This window comes from Callorhinchus milii, unplaced genomic scaffold (assembly GCF_018977255.1).
Source record: "Callorhinchus milii isolate IMCB2004 unplaced genomic scaffold, IMCB_Cmil_1.0 Scaffold11, whole genome shotgun sequence".
NCBI classification, from domain to species: domain Eukaryota; kingdom Metazoa; phylum Chordata; class Chondrichthyes; order Chimaeriformes; family Callorhinchidae; genus Callorhinchus; species Callorhinchus milii.
The window spans coordinates 8,350,394-8,370,820 of record NW_024704752.1 but is presented as its reverse complement, the minus strand read 5'-3'; the positions used below and the strand labels follow the sequence as shown (position 1 = coordinate 8,370,820).

At 45.0% G+C, this 20,427-nt stretch overlaps 1 protein-coding gene across 1 annotated transcript in view; it reads left to right on the top strand.

Moving 5' to 3' along the window:
• Positions 1-20,427, top strand: part of LOC103180698 (multiple epidermal growth factor-like domains protein 6) — an 82,711-nt gene extending 62,284 nt beyond the window's left edge. Inside the window, 24 exon segments of the mRNA XM_007896693.2 lie at positions 16-144; positions 1,565-1,693; positions 2,577-2,711; positions 3,599-3,733; positions 4,216-4,341; positions 4,814-4,945; positions 5,072-5,200; positions 5,384-5,515; positions 5,914-6,042; positions 6,722-6,850; positions 7,569-7,697; positions 8,241-8,369; positions 8,634-8,762; positions 9,579-9,707; positions 10,467-10,595; positions 11,373-11,504; positions 12,447-12,575; positions 13,023-13,151; positions 13,649-13,777; positions 14,750-14,878; positions 15,689-15,817; positions 15,922-16,050; positions 16,539-16,667; positions 17,167-20,427. Coding sequence (XP_007894884.2) covers positions 16-144; positions 1,565-1,693; positions 2,577-2,711; positions 3,599-3,733; positions 4,216-4,341; positions 4,814-4,945; positions 5,072-5,200; positions 5,384-5,515; positions 5,914-6,042; positions 6,722-6,850; positions 7,569-7,697; positions 8,241-8,369; positions 8,634-8,762; positions 9,579-9,707; positions 10,467-10,595; positions 11,373-11,504; positions 12,447-12,575; positions 13,023-13,151; positions 13,649-13,777; positions 14,750-14,878; positions 15,689-15,817; positions 15,922-16,050; positions 16,539-16,667; positions 17,167-17,249 — 3,068 coding nt within the window. The 3' untranslated portion in view covers positions 17,250-20,427.

The window sequence follows — 20,427 nt, the reverse complement described above, 5'->3', positions numbered from 1 at the left end:
ACTTCCTATTCCCAGCCTGCCCTAAGGGCACCTACGGAAAGGACTGCAACAGCATCTGCCGGTGTCAGAACGGAGGCTCGTGCGATGCGGCCACAGGAAGCTGCCGTTGCCCACCTGGGATTGCCGGAGAGTTTTGTGAAGACGGTTTGTGTCTTTTGGTCTTTTATCTATCAGTGAACAACATGAAATGAACTGAATCCCAAATTCTTTGCAACCTACTTTGTTTTGGTGTCTCAGCTCCTTCCTTTACCTTCCTGGTTAGGGCCTATGCCCAATCTTGGATCAGAAAATATGCCACAAGATCTGATTGTTTCTATATTGCTGTGGGTTTATGGTGTGGAGTGGGGGGAGCATTTTATTTGGATGTCAGGAGGCTGAGGTTGAATACGGTAGATGTTTGTCAGCAGTGAGTGTCTGTGTAGAACTTCCCCTCGGGAAATAAAATGTGTTGGTTATGATTAGATTGCGCATGGGCTGTGGAGGGGACAGGCTTTTCATCTGGGCTTCACTGATAATTCAGTGCTAAATTGTACTTTCCAATGTCACAGGTAGTTCCCAGGTTTCAGCTCTCCTAACACTGTTTGATGATCTCAGATAAAGTGGTAACTGTAGAGTGTCACAGCTGGCCTCAGCATCTGTGGGAGGTGGGGGGCGGAAAATATGCCTGGATTCCATCCCTTGAGGCCCGAAGGTCCATCTGGTCTTAGACTTACAACTGTTGCCTTTAAATTTAAGACTGCAGAACTTTGGAAAATTCTTCAATCCCATTTGGAAGCTGTTTTTCTGCAGGCGCAAATTTCCAAGTTAAAACCCGAATGTAAGAGTCCTCCTTAATTCTGCACAATCGTAAATGAATGGTTTTCAAGGAATAGGTGGAATTTTAGGCCTCCCCTAATGGGTAAGCCAGTGATCCCTTGCAGGAAATGACACATAGGAGGCGGCTATTGGTGATGGTATGGACTGTCTCGGCTGGAATGCTGACACGCGGTTATACAGCCTGTAGCACTCACTGTCTGTCTCACAGATGAAGGCTGGGGCCCTAGGGCAATGGGACAGAGGGAGATTGGTGTCTGGTAAACCATATCCCCAGCACAAGTCAATAGCTTCAAGGGAGAAGGGAGAAAATTATAAGAAAGTAAAACTGAACAAACATTTCAGTCTAAGAGAGGTTGTTAAATTGGGAAACACAATGAAGGGTCAAGATTCAAGTGAACAGAAAAGGAGATATTTGGTGATTAGGTATCTCTGAGCTTGGTTTTAAGTGACAAAAAAAGGCCTAAAATTTCACCTGGTCTTAGCTTTTGAGACATTTTGTCTTGAAACTTAAGGTCGTACAGAATCGTGGAAAATTTTTCAAGTCAGTCCATTTTAAAGCCGGTTCAACAGTTCTTAAAAGGAAGCAGCTTCCAAATTAAAACAGAATGTAAAAAGGTGTTGCACAACCTTATCGGAGTTATGATCTTTATATGAAAGTTTAGATTGGGTTTCGCTGGCCCGGGGTCTGTGCAGGATAAACAGACGGGAGTCATTTCAAAACCTATTGGATTTTGTTTTCTGCTACTAGGCTGCCCGAAGGGATTCTTTGGCAAAAGCTGCAATAAAAGGTGTAACTGTGGCTGGACCGGCTATTGCCACCGGCTGTACGGGGCTTGTCTGTGTGACCCTGGGTTGTACGGACGCTTCTGTCATTTACGTAAGTGCCAAATGCTTTAATAATAATAATAATTGCTCTTGCATTTGATATAACGCTTTATCATGTCATTGAGATGTCTCAAAGTGCTTCACAGAACATATTGTAAAGTAAAGTGATTGTATATATTTTGTGGGTGAAACACGGCAGCTAATTGTGCGCAGCAGTGTTCCACAAAGTCGTGGATTGAGTGACCAAATTTATTGTTGTTTCTATTATTTATTTATTTTATTTATACTTGGTTATGGATTAAGCAAGGTCAGCGTTGCTCACTAATTGTTTGCTTGCTTGTCGAGGGTCTTGCTCAAGTATCATTCTCAGAAACGCTGCGATTACGAGTAGTACGGAGTGATGTGGACTGAGCCCGTGATTCCCAACAGGGGGAGCTCCTGATTTCTAGCATTCTGGTGGGACGTTGTCAAAATAGCGGCCAGGCGCTTCCTATAGGAAATAGGCAAATGGCTACAGTATCACTGCTTCTGTTACGGTTAGAATTGCTCTGATTTTAATAGAGCCTAGAAATTCTCAGCACAGAAGGAGGGTATTTGGCTCACGATGTCTGTCTGTCCACTGCTCCCTGTATTATCAAATTTATCATTAATCCCACTTTCGAGTTCTCTCCCAACAGTGGCCTTAATTGTTGCAGGTGGGAAGGAATTCCGAACCCTAGCAACAATCCCAGCGAAGAAATTTTGCTCCTAATCGCTTTTCCCCAAATCTTCTGCTAACAAACCTCAGAGTGCACATTTGATGTCAGTCAAGTAGAGACAGGACGGAGCAACGGAGAGAAGTCAAGATCCTCCAAGTTAGAGAGGGAAAAGTCGGTGAAACTCGTTCACATTTTTCTAGGGAATAATGTCTGTGTCTTCCTGTTGTTGGCTTACAGCCTGCCCAAAGTGGACGTTCGGTCCAGGCTGCTCGCGGGAGTGCCTGTGTGCGCAGACGCACACGGTGGGCTGTGACTCCCAGGACGGCACGTGTCTCTGCAAACCTGGGTTCCAGGGCAACAGCTGCCAGAAAGGTATTTGTCCTGTCGTGACCTTGTGGGAGACAGGCTCGGGCTTTGGTACGCGTGTCGGTGGCGCTTCCATACGTCAGAGGTGGGCTGGGCTGCACTTCTTGTTCCATCAGTCTGTCCACTCCCTCGGCTCTGCAAGCATTGGCTTGCTCCACCATCCCCTTCGCCCTACCACACAATCTGGAACTCCATTCCGGAGCTCCCCTCCTCCTTGCCCCCACCCTTGCCTCCTTCATGGGCTGTCTCAAAACCTTCCTTTTCGACCGTGCCTTCATCTTCCCTCCTCCACCCTTCTTTACCTTCACCCTTTGTTGTTGTTTGTGCAGACTAACGCAGCCCTTGAAGTTGATCCCACACCCTTGCAGTTCATAGATAGTGCCATGGGATGTTTAATGTCCACCTGAACAAGCAGTCGGTACCTTGGTTTAGACTGCAATCCAATGCTCCAGTGCAGTGCTCCTCCAGCACTGGGAGCTCAAAGTCCTGACGTGGGGATTCGTAGAATCATAGAATTATACAGTACAGAAGAAGACCATTTGGCCCACCGTGTCTGTGCCAGCTCTTTGAAAAGAGCTATCCAAATCAATTCCACTCCTCTCTCCCCATAACCCTACAAACTTGTCTTCACCAAAATAATTACCTATTTGGGAAAATAGATGAACCAGCTTGAATGGCTTGAACCAGATCGACTCAGAGATGAGAGTGCGGAAAAGTAAACCTACCCAAAAACACAGAACTGCAAGGACTTTGTTGCGGAACAAATCATTGCTCTTTATAGAGTGGACCTCTTTGTAGAATTGAATGTTGAGTTGGTGTAGGTATTGATCTTGAGATGCTTGTTTGGCACTTGGAAGCTGAAACGCTGATGTGTGTCTCCGCTGCCTCCACAGAGTGTGACCCAGGCTACCATGGTGTTGGCTGCACGTCCCGGTGTGACTGTGCTGTGGGGGTGTCATGTAACCGGGAGACGGGCGAGTGCCAGCACCTGTGTCCCCCGGGGCTCCAGGGAGATCAGTGCCTGCTGCGTAAGTGATGGTGTTGGAGTGAGAGAGTGAGTGAGGGCTTGGTGCAACCAGGGAGGATACAGCATGTGGGGAGGGGAAGCGACTCAGGCAGGTCAGAGAACACACACACACACAGGAAGGAAGGTCAGGCAGCATACACACATATACGCATTCTAAGACAGAACAGAGAGAGAACACACGCACTAAGGCAGGTTAGAGAGAGTGCGCACGTGCAGAGGCAGGTCAGAAAGTGCACACATATACACGCACACAGCCACTCGGGTAAGACAGAGACACACATGTTTAGGCAAAAGAGAAATTTATTGAGTTCTCCGCATACTGCTTGGTATACCTTACTGTCATTCACACTCTCACTCACACATGTCAGACTCTTTCAGCTCTCTGAACCGGTCGATTAAGGGGAGAGGGCGAATGATGCATGCACGAATGTATTTTGAGGGCTGGCATTGAGACCACACTCTCACTAACACTTGTGGTTGCAGCCTGCAGTTTGGGGACCTTTGGGATTAACTGCAGGGGGAGCTGTGACTGTGGGGGAGCACCTTGTGACCCATGGACTGGACAATGCATCTGCCCTGCTGGCAAAACTGGCTCAGCCTGTGAACGTGGTAAGTGAATGGTCTACAGTACTTACATTGCTTTAAAAGGAGTTTAAAACATGGCAGTCATTTTGCGCACAGCAAAGTCTCACAAATAGTTGGGAAGTAAATGACTGATTTTATTTGAGGGAGTACGAGTGTAACCCCACTACAGCCCTGGAGTGTCAGCCTGGTCTATGTGTTCAAAGTCCTGCTGTGGGACTTGAACCCACAACTGCTTACTCGGAGCTGAGTTCTACCAACTGAACCAGATTGTGGGTGGGCGCACTCCAGAATAAGATGCACTGTAGAGGAAGAGTGCTTGTTAGGCGAGATACTTGTTCCATGTATTTTATTTCCATCCGTGAAATGTATGTGAAGAATTGTGTGAGAGAAGTACAGACATTATGGGCTGATGGCCTCCACCTGTTCTGGAAATGTTCTCTGATTCTGTGACTCCCGTTTAGTTAATGAATTTGATTCCTTATGTGTTTGGGATTAGATTGCCCTTCTGGTCACTGGGGTGTAAACTGCCAGTTCTCCTGCAGTTCCTGTGCTAACGGAGGCATATGTAACAAGGAGACGGGGAAGTGTGATTGTTCTGCGGGATTCACTGGAACACTGTGTCAGGATGGTAGGTGTCCAGTTTTTCTTCTTCGCACTTTTATGAAGATATGGGCTGCAGAGTTTGGCGTGGGAAGAACATTTGTGGAATGTAGCATTTGATTGATCATTTTCCTCCCATTCTCCTGAATCACAGCTTGCCCAGACGGTTACTATGGCCAAGGCTGCCACCACCGCTGCCTCTGTACAAACTCCACTCCGTGCAATGCGACCAGTGGAGCGTGTATCTGCGCTCCAGGATGGACAGGGCCAGACTGCACCAGGCGTAAGTCACGAGCGCTGTAAGCATGTGTGTGTGTGTGTTATATTTGTTCTACAGATTATATCTGTTATATCTGCCACAGTTAAGCGCTCCGAGACATTGCCACGGGTGAAAGACACTAGATAAATGCAAGTTGTTGTTGTTGGCGGTCACTGCCCTCTTACACCCATTTCTCTTTGGCTGCAGCTTGTGCTGTCGGGCGCTGGGGGAACAGCTGCCAGAACGTCTGTGTGTGCAACAACGCTGCTGGGAGCTGCGATGGCCAGACCGGTCTGTGTGTGTGTGAAGCCGGGTACATGGGACAACACTGTGAACAGAGTAAGTGAAGGGCATCGCAGGCCAGATGGAGTGTCTGTGACCATTAGTAAAAGCACAAAGTGTTATTTCCTAACACAAATCTTATCTAATTTGTTCTTGAAATTCAAGGTTGACATCAACAACAAATTACACTTGTTTCGCGCACTTCATGTCGGAAAGAGGTCCCAGGGATTTTTGGACCCAAGCTGGGAATTGGGGTCAGGGGTGTTGGTGGGCAGGGGATCGGAGTTGGGAGGGTGACCGAAGGCATGGTCGAAGAGGGCTATTGACCAGATTCAGTGTTTGACACAGCAATTGATCCCTAACAGCTCTGTGATGGCATCACGTAGTTATTTAGAAAAGGTACAATGTTGGATACTGTGATCTTGATTAGTGTCTTGATCACTTGTTATCTACAGGATGTCCGGATGGAAGCTACGGCTTGAGATGCGAGTCCTCGTGTCGGTGCCAGAACACAGCGGCCTGCGATCACGTTAGCGGTGCCTGCACCTGTGCTGCTGGGTGGACAGGAACATTCTGCGAACGATGTAAGCTTCTTGTGCAAAAACTTTATTCGCGCAGTTTTTTTCCAGTAGTGTCTGTACGAACCATCAAAGGCATTCACTGGCGAGGAAAGGGGAGGCTCTTTACCGACTTGTTGCTGTGAGATTGACGTCTGGGACAGAAGGTAATGAATTAGTTGCTATAGGGTAAAATTTGCGATCTCGTTTAAGTCACAAAACTGTAAACCATCGGCCACTAGCTGGCAACACACCCTGGCAGATAAGTGCAAGTAAATAAATAAATAAAACAATAAATAATAATAATCTTGTCACTCAATCCACGACTGTTTGTGGGACACTGCTGTGCGCAATTGGCTGCCGTGTATCACCCACAAAATATACAATCAATCCATTTTATAATATTCTATGAAACACTTTGAGAAGTCTCAAATTCGTGATAAGGCGCTCCATTAAATGCAAAGATTATTAGTATTATTACGTGGTTTCTCCCATTTCAGGTACCACTGTCCACCAGTTTATTTTGAATTAGTGGCAAAACATGCGTGTTTTTTGGATTTTAATTTCTTTAGGTGGCTGTGAAACTCAGAATTGTCATCATTATTCTTGTTATTATTGGTTTAGAAATTGTAGTTTTCATGGGGATTGTCACTTTCCTTTGCGGGAGGGAGACGAGAGTGTTAACGGTGTGTGCTCTCACTCCCAGCCTGCCCAGAGGGGTTTTATGGGCTCGACTGTCGGCTGACGTGCAAGTGCAGGAACGGAGCGGGCTGTAACCACGTGAACGGAGAATGCCACTGTCTGCCCGGCTGGGTAGGACCCCGATGCAATCAGCGTGAGTTTGTTTCTCACAAGCGCTCTGGGAGGATACCTGCGTGAGGGCTGCTATACAAAAGCAAGTTGAAGTGGTACTCCTGAAGTTTGGTGGTTAGAGCATTTGCCTCGCAAGCGAGAGAACCTGCATTTGGTTCCCAGGCAGGGCGAAACATTGGGCAAGTTTCTTTACTCCACATGCCTCAGTTTACTCAGCATTAAGTAGGAACCTGGTTGTTAGTCGATTGGCAAATTGCTTTTCTGGGGTAATAATCCCTTCAAAATAAATAAATAATAATTTGGTCACTCAATCCACGACCATCGGCTGCCACGTTTCACCCACAAAAATAAACAGTTAATTCACTTTACATTATATTCTGTGAAGTGCTTTGAGACGTCTGAACGACATGATAAGGCGCTGTATCAAATGCAAGAATTATTATTATTATAGTGGTAGTAGTTTCACGGGTGGGATCCATACCCCTGATACCATGTGATTTTACATGTTCCCGGGGCGGGTGGGGGAACGTGTGCCAGAAGTGCAAGAGAAATAATGACTTAGTCGGAGGGAATTATTAACAGTGGAATGAGGAGGACAAACAACACTTAAAGGTACTAATGCCATTCAGCCTTGCCATAGAACATTTGGGATAAAACTGCCATTTAGAACATCGAGGACACTGATCCTGATCAACATTAGGGCACTGCTGCCGATTAACACTGAGGTCTTATTTTCCCAGCTTGTGAGGGGCAGAGTTATGGTGAGCAATGTGGTCGGCTCTGTGACTGCCGTAACGGAGCCACATGTCATCATGTGAGTGGCCGGTGCCTCTGTGCTCCTGGGTGGACTGGACCAAAGTGTCAAGAGCGTAAGTGCCTAGTAATAGCATTGGGGCCGGGGGGGAGAGAAGGGAAATCTTGCTGTATGTAGCATGAGGGTATTGGTGTACAGATTTGAGTCTCTCCTTTTCCTCCCACCGCAGTCTGAGCTAACTATTCTCTCACTTAATTTGATTACATTCAGTACTTCCCACTTAAGACTGTCACAGATTGGAAAGCCAGCTCCCAACTTGCATCATTCCCCAGCCATCATTATGGTTTTGTTTGAGTGAGTCATCCCAGCTCAGTTCCACGTGTCTGCTGTGCGCTCGTAACCACCCCAGGGTTTGGGCTGCGTCTGCAACTAAGTCATTTCATTTTCCACCTCGACGGACGGAGGAAACAGGAGACTTTCATCCCATCAGTTCGGGCTGCAGTGGAACCAGGTGTTGAGATGGAAAAGGACAGTGTGCTTTATCCATTGTTCCACTCAGACAAACTGTTAACAATTGCAACTATCCCCTCGCTGTGGCTCCCTGTTTTTTTTAATTTGCATTTATGTAAAACAAGTAAATACCTTGTCTGTTTGCCAGGCTGCCCAGCAGGGATGTACGGAATGAACTGCTTACAGCACTGCATCTGCAGAAACAAGGCTCCGTGTGATTCTGTCACTGGATCCTGCCTTTGTGCCAAAGGCTGGACTGGCATAGCTTGTGAGCTCGGTAAGCCTGCCGACCTCAGTTAATACAAAAACACCGACCACAATTTCCTGTGAAGCGCTTCAAGATGTGCCTTCTGAAGCGAAAGGCGCTTTATCATATTTAAAGCATTATTATTAATTACACTTACAAAGTGTAAGTAATAATAATGATAATAATAACCGTGAAGCCCTTTGTGATATTTTGATGTTGCAGATGTGCTAACAAATGCAAGGCTTATTATCATTCTCTCCCCCATCTCTGAGCCTGTGTTTTTATTCCGCTCAGAGTGTGAGGCTGGATGGTACGGAGAAGGCTGCCAGGAAAGCTGCAGCTGCAGGAACGGAGGCAGCTGTGACCGGCACACAGGACAGTGTATCTGCAGAGCTGGCTGGATTGGGAAAACCTGTCAGACAAGTGAGTGGTCCCACTACTTGTTACTGACAAATTTGCCAGGCCCAAAGTGTAAGGCAACATTAAACCTGAACATAGTAGGGAATGAGGTGAGGAAGTTTTGCCCACAAAATACTCAGTCAATCAGCTTTACAGTAGCTGTCAATCAGCTGTGAGGCGCTTTGAGACGTCTCAACAACATGATAAGGTGCTATATCAAATGCAAATATTATTATAAAATTCTGTGGATTGTCAGAGGGAAAGACCCCATTGGAGTTCAAGTCCTGGGAAAAAATGAGTTAGGGTAAAAGATTCGATGAGTCAAGATTTGGACACGGTGAGGATTCAGGGAGGAGGAAGAACATGCAGAACGATAATGTGCGCAATTTGGTGGGAATGAGAGAAAAGTTTAGAGAAGCATTGTGATGCTCGTGTAATAGCATTGTTAAATTAATGATAATAATTTGAAAACAAATGAAAATAAAAGAAAAATTGATGAAAACAAACAGGGTCGCAATGGAGAAGCATGTGTTTTGGAGGCTGGAGTTTAAAGAAGGATGTATAAGATGCCGAGATTTCCTTGTATCCTGTCCAGGAATGAGAGCAATTCCTAATGTGATATGTTGGAGATGTCATTTCTACCCAGAGGATGAGACAGTAGCACTTGTGCATGTCCTCCACAAAAATATACAGTCAATTCACTTTACAGTATATTCTGTGAAGCGCTTGAGACGTCTCAAAGATGTAATGAGGCGCCAAATCAAATGCAAGGATTATTATTATTAATGCTCAGTAGTACTAGTGACTGGACTGGTCTCAGTGTCTAGTTTGCTGCTGCAGGTTGCCAGGCTGGATATCACGGAGAGGGCTGCGAGGAGAGATGTGATTGTGACAATGCCATGTCGTGCCACCATCAGACCGGGGACTGTCACTGCGCTCGAGGCTGGCGGGGCAAGAGATGTGACAAGCGTGAGTTCTGTTTGCTTGACGGGACGGTAGCGGAAGATTCTAGATGCGTTGAGTGAGAGGATCATCTTTGGAACACCATGTTGGCTTCAATGACATCCTGTACCAGTTATGCTCTCGTGTCCATGGTGTATGTTTTGCGTGGATGGCGCTATATAAGTGCAAGTTGATGTTGTTTTATCAGAGATGGGGGGAGGATGAGTCACCAAGTACCTGTTACTGTTTCGTGCGTTAGACACATTGGTTCCTGAAATCTGATCAGGCAAATAATCTCAAACCTGTGCAGAGTTTGGGACCCTGGCCTTCACTTTCCAGGAGTAAAGTTCCAACACAGCCCAAACTGCTGGGATGAAAGGCCACCAGCCTCTGTCTGTTAGCCGTCAGTCTCCAGAGTATGATGAATCTGGAACTCAGAAATGTCCGCGTAATTTAGTGTGAAATTGAGAGTCTCACTCAGACTATCGTTCTATAGCTGACTGGCATTATGGATTTGGTTGGTTGAGAGGGAGCTTTACTGTGGACTGTAGCTGACGGAGTGCCTGGTTATGCAGTGCAGAGGGAGCTTTACTGAGTTTTGTAGCTAACCAGGAAATTCAGGGTACTCACACAGGTAGCTTTCCTGTCTTCAGTATTATCAGTACTAACACCCCTCTTCTTCATTAACCTAAAATTCGCCGTAAGAAGTATAAAAAGAGGATGCATTTTGCTGATTTGATGCGTATGTTTGGGACCGGTTTTGACGTTGTCTTCTTTCTCTCGTAGCCTGCCTGCCCGGCTACTATGGAGACACCTGTGCCCAGAGCTGCGAGTGTCCCGCTGGCATTGCCTGTAACCACGTGACTGGCGAGTGCGGTTGTCCTGCCGGCTTCACTGGCAACGGCTGTGAGGAAAGTAAGGCCGGCTTTTAATCCAAGCAGAGGAATATTCCTTTCACAGTCTCTTTCACTTCCTAAAATCCAACAAAAAGATTTACCTGCATTTAGTGCTGAGGGGTTATTTACCTCACTTTTTATTAAAGAACTGACCTTCACTCATAATTTCTTTCACTGAGATGTACCCAAGTGTGTTCTGTACGTGTACAGGAGTGGACACTGCGTGGCATACAGAGCTATACATTTCCAGACATGGGGCTTTTCTCTCCGCAGGTCCGTGCTAAACATTGCGATAAGGTTTATGTGATCTATACAGTACCACACTGAGTAAAGTAATCCTTCTTCCCCTTGTAATTTGTGGGTGTGATTTCTGCCATTACAGCCTTCAAACTTAAAGATCAATCCGAAAGCTTCACATCTAGTTAGTTGGGGGTAACTGAGCCAGTTTTCGTCCTAAACCCAGCAAGACTATTACTGCCCTTGAGCAATCACGATGGTTTCCGGAGACGGGACTTTGCTGCAGAAAAATGTTGCAAATGTTTAGTGTAAATGGTTGGGGCTGGTTTTCTTTGGAAAGAGCTTAGTAGACATGTTAAAACTTAGTGTAAACAGATTGCTGCCTGAGGGGAAGAATTCAAATACCAAGGAGCACAGGCTTAAGAAACAGGACGTTGGGAGCAAGCAGAGAATTCTTTACGTTCTGCCTTTATGATAGATATATCTCTTCTGTTCTTTGAGGCTTTTGATGACTGGCATTTCCATTACCTGACTCTTTTGCCTCCGCTTTCTCTTCCAGATTGTCCCCCAGGTACCTTTGGGCAGAACTGCAATCACGTGTGCCAGTGTTCAGGTGTGAATGAGCAGTGCCACACTGCGACCGGGGACTGCACCTGTCTACCTGGTTACCATGGTGATCGCTGTGACCTCCGTATGTATGATCATTAAATCAGGTTTCAAACAGTGCAAAACTCTTTTTGCAATAATTCATTCACATTTACAGTTGGGGTATATTTAATAGATTACAGCCCTAATATTTACAATTTAATTTATCCAAACATAATTCTCATAAAGTCCCTAAAGAGAAATATTATCACCCTTTTAATGAATGGGATTAAAGATAATCATGCTTGCATTGACATAGCTCCTTACGACATCTGCGAAAGTCTCAAATTGCTTCACTATGATTACGATTAAACCAATTTACAACCAGCAATGTCCCACAAACGGCCAGGAGGTGAAGGACCAATATAATTGGAGGATTGTTGGACAGCACACCAGGAGAAACTTCCCTTTCTTTTCAAATAGTATCAATGGGTTCTTTATAGTCCACCTGAACAGATAGACAGGTCCTGGGTTTAACTTCTCATCTGAATGACAGCACCTTCAACAATGCGTTTTCCCCAGTACTGCACCGGAGTATCAGCCCAGGTCATACACTTAAAACCAATCAAAGATGAGTGCAAAAATCTATTGCATCCACTCTCTGGCAGACTCTCTCTGTTATCTCCCTGCAGTTAAGATGGAGTGTAAGGTTTTGTAAAACTTTGTTGATGCATTTGTGTGCATGTGTACAGTTGTGTGTGTGTGTGTGTTTCTTGGCGTGTGTCTCTGGGTGCAATATGAGAGAGTTAGAGAGAGAAACGTTTAACTTGGCTCATTGAGATTTCTCTGATGAAATTCGCTAATTACTCACAAAGTGCCCTCCTCTGCCACAGGAGGAGGCTCACTTGGTGGGAATGATTGATTTTGTGTTTAAAAGATAATTGAGGATGTTTCTTTGACACTCGGCAAGAGTTTAGTACCTGGGTGTTGGGATTTGCTGCCTTTTACTTTTGAATGATTTACAATAGTGTGGGGACATGTTTTGCAGGATGTCCAGATGGGACGTATGGGCCTCACTGCCGAGAGAACTGCAAGTGTCAGAATGGAGGCCGCTGTGACTCAGTGACTGGGACCTGCAGCTGCCCCCCAGGCTTCATTGGAGCCACCTGCAGTGTTAGTAAGTTACAGGAGTCGATTAAGGACAGACACCAGTAAGCTATTAATAACTACAGAGCATTGTCAGGAAGGGTAATTGAAGTCAAGATGCTGGACTTATTTAATAAACAGTGTAATGGGAAGATGGGAGGCTAGGTATTCTGGAAGGATGAGATCAGATGAGCTGTAGCGCCTTCTTCACCTCTTGTGATATATGGGACAGTGACTCCACCACTGGTAAGTGACGCTAAGCTATTTCCAAGATACTGACACTACGATTGATTACTCTCTCTATGGCTTTGTGCCTTAACCTACTAAGCTCTGAACCAGGCAATAGTCCTGAAATGTTCTGTGTATATGTCCTCTTGCTCACTGTGTCTTGACTGAAGAGTTTATACTATTTATCGATACTTAAATATTTCTCATTATGTTAAAGCTCTCACCTGACATGTATATGTTTCCCTTGCAGCGTGCCCAGAAGGCTACTATGGGAGAGATTGTGCGTTCCTTTGCTCCTGTGGTAAAGGAGGCCAGTGTGTTCCTGTGACAGGCAGGTGTCAGTGTCGCCCTGGTACAACAGGTCACAGCTGCCAGCAAGGTACTGCACTGGGCAAAGCTAACCCCAGGGAGAGATGGCATCTTAATCATAATATGACAATACCCTCAGGACTTTTTGAAAATACTAACTCCAGATTATTAAGTATATTTTTAATACGATGGTGTGTGAGCCTTTATGAATGGTTTATAATCATGCAATCCAACTTGTACAGTGTACCTCACATTGGGAGGACGTCCAAAACTGCTTGGACCTGTGTCGAGACCTGTCGCAGTCCTCAGCCCTTTACAAAAAGCATCAGATCCTTATGATTGGATTCTGCAATGTCAGGGAGTGTCCACTAGATGGCCCAAGTGAGCTAAGGGTCTGGTCATGCTGTGACAGAAGCTTCTCACCCCCAGTTGCAGACGATTTCAACATTATCCGCTGATCCTATTGACAATCTACGCTTAGATATATTCCGCACGTCTGTCCTGTGTCTTCTGAAGTGAGTGAAACCCTTTCTGCCGCATATTTAAATACTTCTTGTTTTGCTACAGTTTGCCCAAAGGGAATGTTTGGTCCCAGCTGTCAGCAGCTCTGTGCCTGTCAGAACAGCGGCCTCTGTAACCCAGAGGATGGAACGTGCACCTGTGGACTCGGATGGACTGGTGCTTATTGTGAGCAAGGTATTAGTTGATCATGAACACTTTTTTTTTTTTGGTCAGCTGGATGGCTGACAGATGTGGAGCATCACCATGTTTAAGAGTTTCATGGTGTTCCACCTACAAATGGAAAATTCCCAAATATTGGAATGGAATGCACACTCCCTCCCTGGAGGTACACATCCTGCTTACCTAATTCCAAAGAGTATTAGGCGCAGGTCGGCAAGAGCCAAAGCTTGGATACCCCAGAGTGTGCATTGGGGTACTGCTGGAGCCTAACCAGCTATAACTGCATAGCTTGCCATTGAGAGCACTGTGTGGTAAGCTTTCCAACTGTTTGTCCAGCTAGGGCCACCCTACCTGCTGGGCTTTGGCTTACGGGGTTAATAGGAATGTTGAGAAGGAAGAGTGCTTGCCCCCCCAGAGATTGTGCTTCCAAGGCCTACCACTGAGCCAGGCTAACTGTGCTGTCATCAGCAATGCCCTGGAGAACTGCAGATCCATCTGGCTCAGGAACCGGATTACCAGGGGACAGCTGGTTCGATTCTGACATTCCATTACCAAGATGTCACCCTGGAACCAGTTTAGGTCCAAGGAGACCCAGCTTACCTTCCTCCCAACCATCCCTCAAGGAAGATAGTCACTCGTTGATATAAACATATGTGGCTTTCCTGAAGATTGTTACAGTGAGGAGCAATAGGGTAATATCACAAGGTGTATTGTGTGAGAGTGTTCTACTTTCCTAATGGTAGAAAGAGGTACATCAGAGTGCTCCAGCAGGCAGTGGGGTTTGTTAGAGAGTTATATTGAGGGGTGCAGTATATCAGTGTAACAGTCACGGAGTGTTATAATGAGGGGTGTGCTTTATCAGTTCGTACTGAAGGGTATATCAGAGTGTTACTATAGTAAGGGATAGGTGAAATAGAGAGTAAAATGATGGCACTGAGGGAGGAGTTCGAGATAAAGGCTGCTTAAAGCTTTGCTTGTTAATTGCAGAGTGTCCTCCTGGGAAATTTGGAGCCAGCTGCCAGCTGGAGTGTTTGTGTCAGAATAATGGGACCTGCAATCGCTTCACGGGCTGCTGCCTCTGCACGCTTGGCTTCTACGGGCAGCTGTGCGAGCAAGGTTCGTGTATTTTACCTTTTGTTTGATTTCATTGTTGGCGATGGTTCATGGGATACAGCGCCATGTCTCAGCCACACCTGACAACCATTGTCAGGCTGTGAGGCTACACACGTAAAAGTTCTAGTTACACATATAAACCCAAGTGCCATCCCAAGTCAAATCATCCCAGACTCCTGCTCGCTATCCAGAGACCCACGTGAAGGATGACCATTTCAATGAGCTGCGTGGCTCTCTGTGCATCAATAACCCTATGGTCCTCATCCCTTTTCCTCAGCAGATACTTCTCAAAGATATTTTTTCTTCAATGGTGCTCATCAACTCTGCACTGTTTTATTTTCAATCTGAGCTCTCTTCCCTCAATCTCTGCATTGAGTCTGAAAGAGAGATTGTGGTTCTGATCGAGGAGCTTGTTAGTGACGAAGGGTTCAGGGCAAGAGAACATCAACTCCTGGGTAAACGTCTTGGATTTACTGCACTTGGTGTTAGACACACACAGTATCCTGAGGCACATTTATTTGTTGACCTCTGGTAACTGGGTTTGATTTCTGTGTAGACTAATGCTCTAACCATGCTAAGCGAAGTGAGTTTGAGGCAGTCTTCATCCCATTTCAGTTAAGCTTCTCTCTGTGTAACCCATTCTATACTGTACTAAACCTGGTAGGACTTGATGCCAACACTGGGTGCCTGAGAGGGGGAAGGGTTGCATTTTCCAGTATTAACTGACTTTGCTGAGCACAGCATTCACCTACAAAGACTTGGAATATGATTGAAGGGAATTTGACTGCTGTACTGGATGGGCTTATTTTCCAGCATGCCCTCCAGGTTTCCACGGCTTAAACTGCGCTCACTCCTGTGACTGCAAACAGGGGGCTACCTGTGATCCCGTCTCCGGTCAGTGCATCTGTCCATCTGGCTACCAGGGGGAGCAGTGCGAGAGAGGTAATATCACTGAGCCATTTGTCTTCCTTTCTCGTGAAAAAATTAAGACAGTATACTTTCTGCCTGTTGGCATGTCATGTGAACTCTGCTCCTTTGTGTGCCAGCCTGTGACATCGGACGTTTTGGTGAGAGGTGTCAGCATCTCTGTCAGTGTGCGGGTGCCATCCCATGCCATCCTCAAACAGGAAGGTGCCTTTGCCCACCGGGTAGAACTGGAGACCAATGTGACATTGGTAAGAATTCTTTATGCACATCTAATATCTCTGTTTAGTTTGTTTTTATATCGCTGTAACCTTGTATCTCAAGCTGTAGAGTGTCAGACTTCCTCTTACAGGGGCTGGTCATTTTGGTGGTTATGGTCGGGAGCTGGGCTCAGAGGGATTTAAATAAGGGTGGGATTGAACCACAGGGTCAACTGGGCGATGACTTAACCAATAAATACTGGCACTCTTAACTGCCTTGACTTCCTCTTATGATAATTCACCTGAAGTTGCTAAATTGAACCAGTCCTCCATACAGAAACTAAGTGAAGGACCAAGTTGGTCATTATAGGGTAACAACAAAATTCAGGAGAGGCTGAGATACATCAAGAAATAATGGTCAGGTGGGTTTTAAAATCGTGTTTGTAGGAGGAATGGAAGATTAAGGAATTTCACAATGCTGAGGTTTATGCCATGTAGTATGTATAATCTAAAAGTCCCTCTTCATTTTGATGTCCCAGATTGTAGGGCAAATCGGTATGGACCGAACTGTACTTTAAGCTGTCAGTGCTCCAACAAAGCTTGGTGTAACCCTCACAATGGAAGTTGTGTGTGTTCCTTCAGTTGGATGGGACCTACGTGTGAAGAAGGTAAAGACAATCCATAGTTATTGCCTGTATTCCTCTGTAGCAACAATGACTAATGGTACCTGCATGTGTGGAGAGATACTTTTCACTGTGCTCTTTTTAAGCTCTGATGTCCCACACAACAGAGATCACCCTTTCTCCTTGGATTGTAACTTACCAAAGACAGGAGAGTATTTATTAATAAGAATGCAAATGTTTAAAATAACAAAGGGGAGAGTTGTCCTTGGTATAGTTGTAGTATATCAAGAATTTTACGGTGATAAAATTTAACATTCTACAGAATCTTAAGACAAACTAAATTTTAAGGCTTAAGGCTTAAGATCAGGTGAATATTAGAAAAGGTCGGTTCAGGCTTGGCTTTCATTTACTCTCTCTCCCTCTTGCTCAAATAGGCTGCTCTCTGTATTTACACATGAAAACTGACCCTCGAGCAAGGTAATTTTAGTGGCGAAGGGAGTTTAAAATAAAGTAACGGACATGTTCTCATTATGTATTTCTCCAGGTGGCCCCCCTCAGCCTCTCTCACCCCACAGGCAATCTGATTCACATAAAGACCATCCGCAGAGGGCTTTCAATCGCTCATAGTCCTCTCTGGGCAGCTTTACAGCCAAAAAAAGACTGGATTTTGTTTACAGCTGAAAGTTACTCAACAAATCAGAAACCTTTCTGAATTTGGGAGTAACCAACCTGAATTTATCTGCACGTTTACCAGCCATCTGGGCACACAGTCCGAGAGTCCAAACCTACATTGTTTGTTCTTGTTGTTTTCTAACAGTTTAATATCTCATGGTCATTGAAGTATTTGTTTCCAAAGAAGAAATGGTATTCAGAAAGGAGTTTGGTGACTGGTATCTTGTAAAGTGGTCAGCTTCTGGGATGTACTGCCTTTTACTTATAATATTTTCATCAATATGATTCTAAACTGTGAGAAATGCCACATATGATGGGGAGATATGGGGGTAGGGGAGGAGGAAAAAGAAGACAGTTCAGCAATAGCCAGGCACTGTAAGAAGTTCATTCTTTTCCAATGAACTCTCACACTTGGGTGAGGAGTTTCACATGTTGGAGACTGGATGAAATCAATACATCAGACACTGGGGCCGTTTGTACAAAGGTATCAACATCACTCAAGTCATTCACTTGAAATTATGTTTTCCTTGGCTTGGATCCATTCAGCCTTCCTAGTTGCAATGTATTGACCCGTTGGTAAATTTTGAAATGTTTTCAGAATGAAGCCAAGAATGTTACTGCCTTATACATTTCAAAGTTAAATGATGGAGGACACGCATAGCTGTCCCATTGAGGCGAGTAGACAGATGTATCCTGTTTAAGACGCCCTGGTCCGGTTCCTAGCTTTTATTGCAGCACTGATGTGTGTATGTGTTGCCTAACGTTCAAGTTCCATTGCACAAAGCTTAGCCTTTGCAGTGGCAGATTTGGCTAGTTGTTGTTGTTGTTGAGGTGGTGGGGAAGGTTAGAAGCAGAAAGTGAACCTGCAGCCACTTTGTCCAGACTCACTGGAACTCTCTTCTGGATTCCATTCACATTGCTCTCTCTCCCCCCACACATTTTCAAAACTATTTTACAAACATATTTGTCCGATTGTGGATATGTTTAACACCCTCAGATTGTCCTCCTGTCTGCTTGCTGCTCCCCCTTGTCTCGGTGAAGCACTTCTTGATGTTCAACCTACATCTAGATCTGCTGGCGTGGGAGAGCAGTTTGCAGAGCGAGAGTCTGACTCCAGTCTCTGAATGCATTGAGCTGCTGAGATGCTGTCTCACCAAGAGAAGCCTGGTCAATTTCTGCACTGTTTCAAAACTAAACCTCAGCTTGATGGGATAGAGGAGTAAAGGAATGGCAGGTCCCAGAGTTTTGGCCATTAGCGCTGGAGTGATTCACCATTTAGAGGGGTCAATGTTCATACACAGATTCTATTGACAAGTTTCCTGGATGAACCTCGCTGTTGTTCTGTCCATTAGGAATGGAGCTGACTTTACTGCCACATCACCTGAGCCCTGGATTTGCTCAAACACGCTTGAAACACTCTTTGTGAAATGTGTACAAGATCTGCCCCATACCTTCTGTGAATTTGTAGGTGGGCAATTGTAACCATCTTTACTGCATTTCAGATATTTAGTTCAAATTTGTTCATGTTGGTATCATTATGGTTTTGGTCAGAAGAATAGGACCATCTTGAAACCAATTTCAAGTTTACCAGGTTAGATATTGAGTATAGGCATAACGTTCTGTCCAATTGTATTGTGCCTAGGACTATTCTAGCAAGTGAACATCCATTCTATCAAACTGAGGAAGTTTTTAGAGCTCATCAGATGAGAGAATGGTCAGGAGAAGCCACTTCTGAGATTGGAGCAGAAGCTGGAACTTCACTGTGGACGTAACCCCACTCCATCCACCTGCCCCAACTCTGCTCTATCTACCTACTCTGAGAGCTCTTGGTGCTGGTTGAAATGAGACCCTTTTATCAGAGGTAACATACCACATCTAGAAGACAAACACTTAATGAAATCAAAGTTAATGTCCCAATGAATTTAATTTAAAAATATTTAGGACTTATTGAAGAAATTTATTCCTTTAACATGGGGAATGTATAATGATAATGTTTGTATACCTCTTCTCTCTGTGTATTCTTAATTTGGATGATGCAATATTAGGTATAAATATAACCAGGTTGTAGACTGATTCTCTGAGCGAGTGCATGTATTTGAGTGCAAGTTGTGAAAATGTTTACTTCAGTTCAATAGGCTGAGTTACTTGGTTCACACAGGCTTTAGGATTGTAACATCAGTCTGCGAGTGAGCAAGGCTGCCTGCTGGAGAGTTCCTGACTCCCAGCCAGGCACAGTGAGTGCTGTGTCTCTTATCCACACTACCTGATCTGGGAGTGTTAGACGCAGAGACTGAATGATGAAAATGGGAGAAATTTTGTCATTCTCAGCATGAACATCCTCACCTAAAGGAACGTACAATTCACCATAAAATCTAGTTTAAAACGAAAGCTGGTACCTCATGCCATCGATCTTCCAGTAAGTCTCAGCCAAGGTGCTCAACTTTATTGATCAGTAGATTGTTGCCGATTGCTTTTCTGTTCTGTATGCCTGAGGTTTTTTTAAAAAAATAGTATTTTGTAAAAATGAACGGTACTTGAAATATTAACATAGGAAGTGAGCTTGCTGAGCAGTTTGGTTACAAGACAGATCGAAGTCCCCACGAGGCAGGAAGAATCCTCTCTGCGGCACAAGTTAGTCATTTCATGTCAAATGTGACAGAAAATGAGTATGTGGACACTTATCCAATGTTGGATTCAAGGAGCCAAACTGGACGAGAAACAAGAGCAATACTGATATCTGCCACGATATGCGCACACTTGTATGTGGTCAACCTTGTGAGCAATGACGACTTTTCAGTACTGTTCCTAGGCAAGAAAAGATAAAATCAGCCACAAGAAAGACAGGATCTGGCTGGGATTTGATGATTTGCCGGCAAAATGATTGAATATTCTGCCAACAGTCACCGTCTGACTTCCCTTGTGAAAATTGGCTGAGATAATGGGAGGAGGACAGTCAGTACCCAGGGAACTATTTCCCAGCATGAGAAAGGAGGGTTTGAGCATGCTGTGGGACCTGGGCAACTTTAAGTCTGTTTGATTTTCAATGTGCAGTTGTCCATGGAAAACCTTCTGTATCACACACTTTCCTGGTGTTGACTGGTGCTATTATAAGCATTTGATAAATAAACTGAAG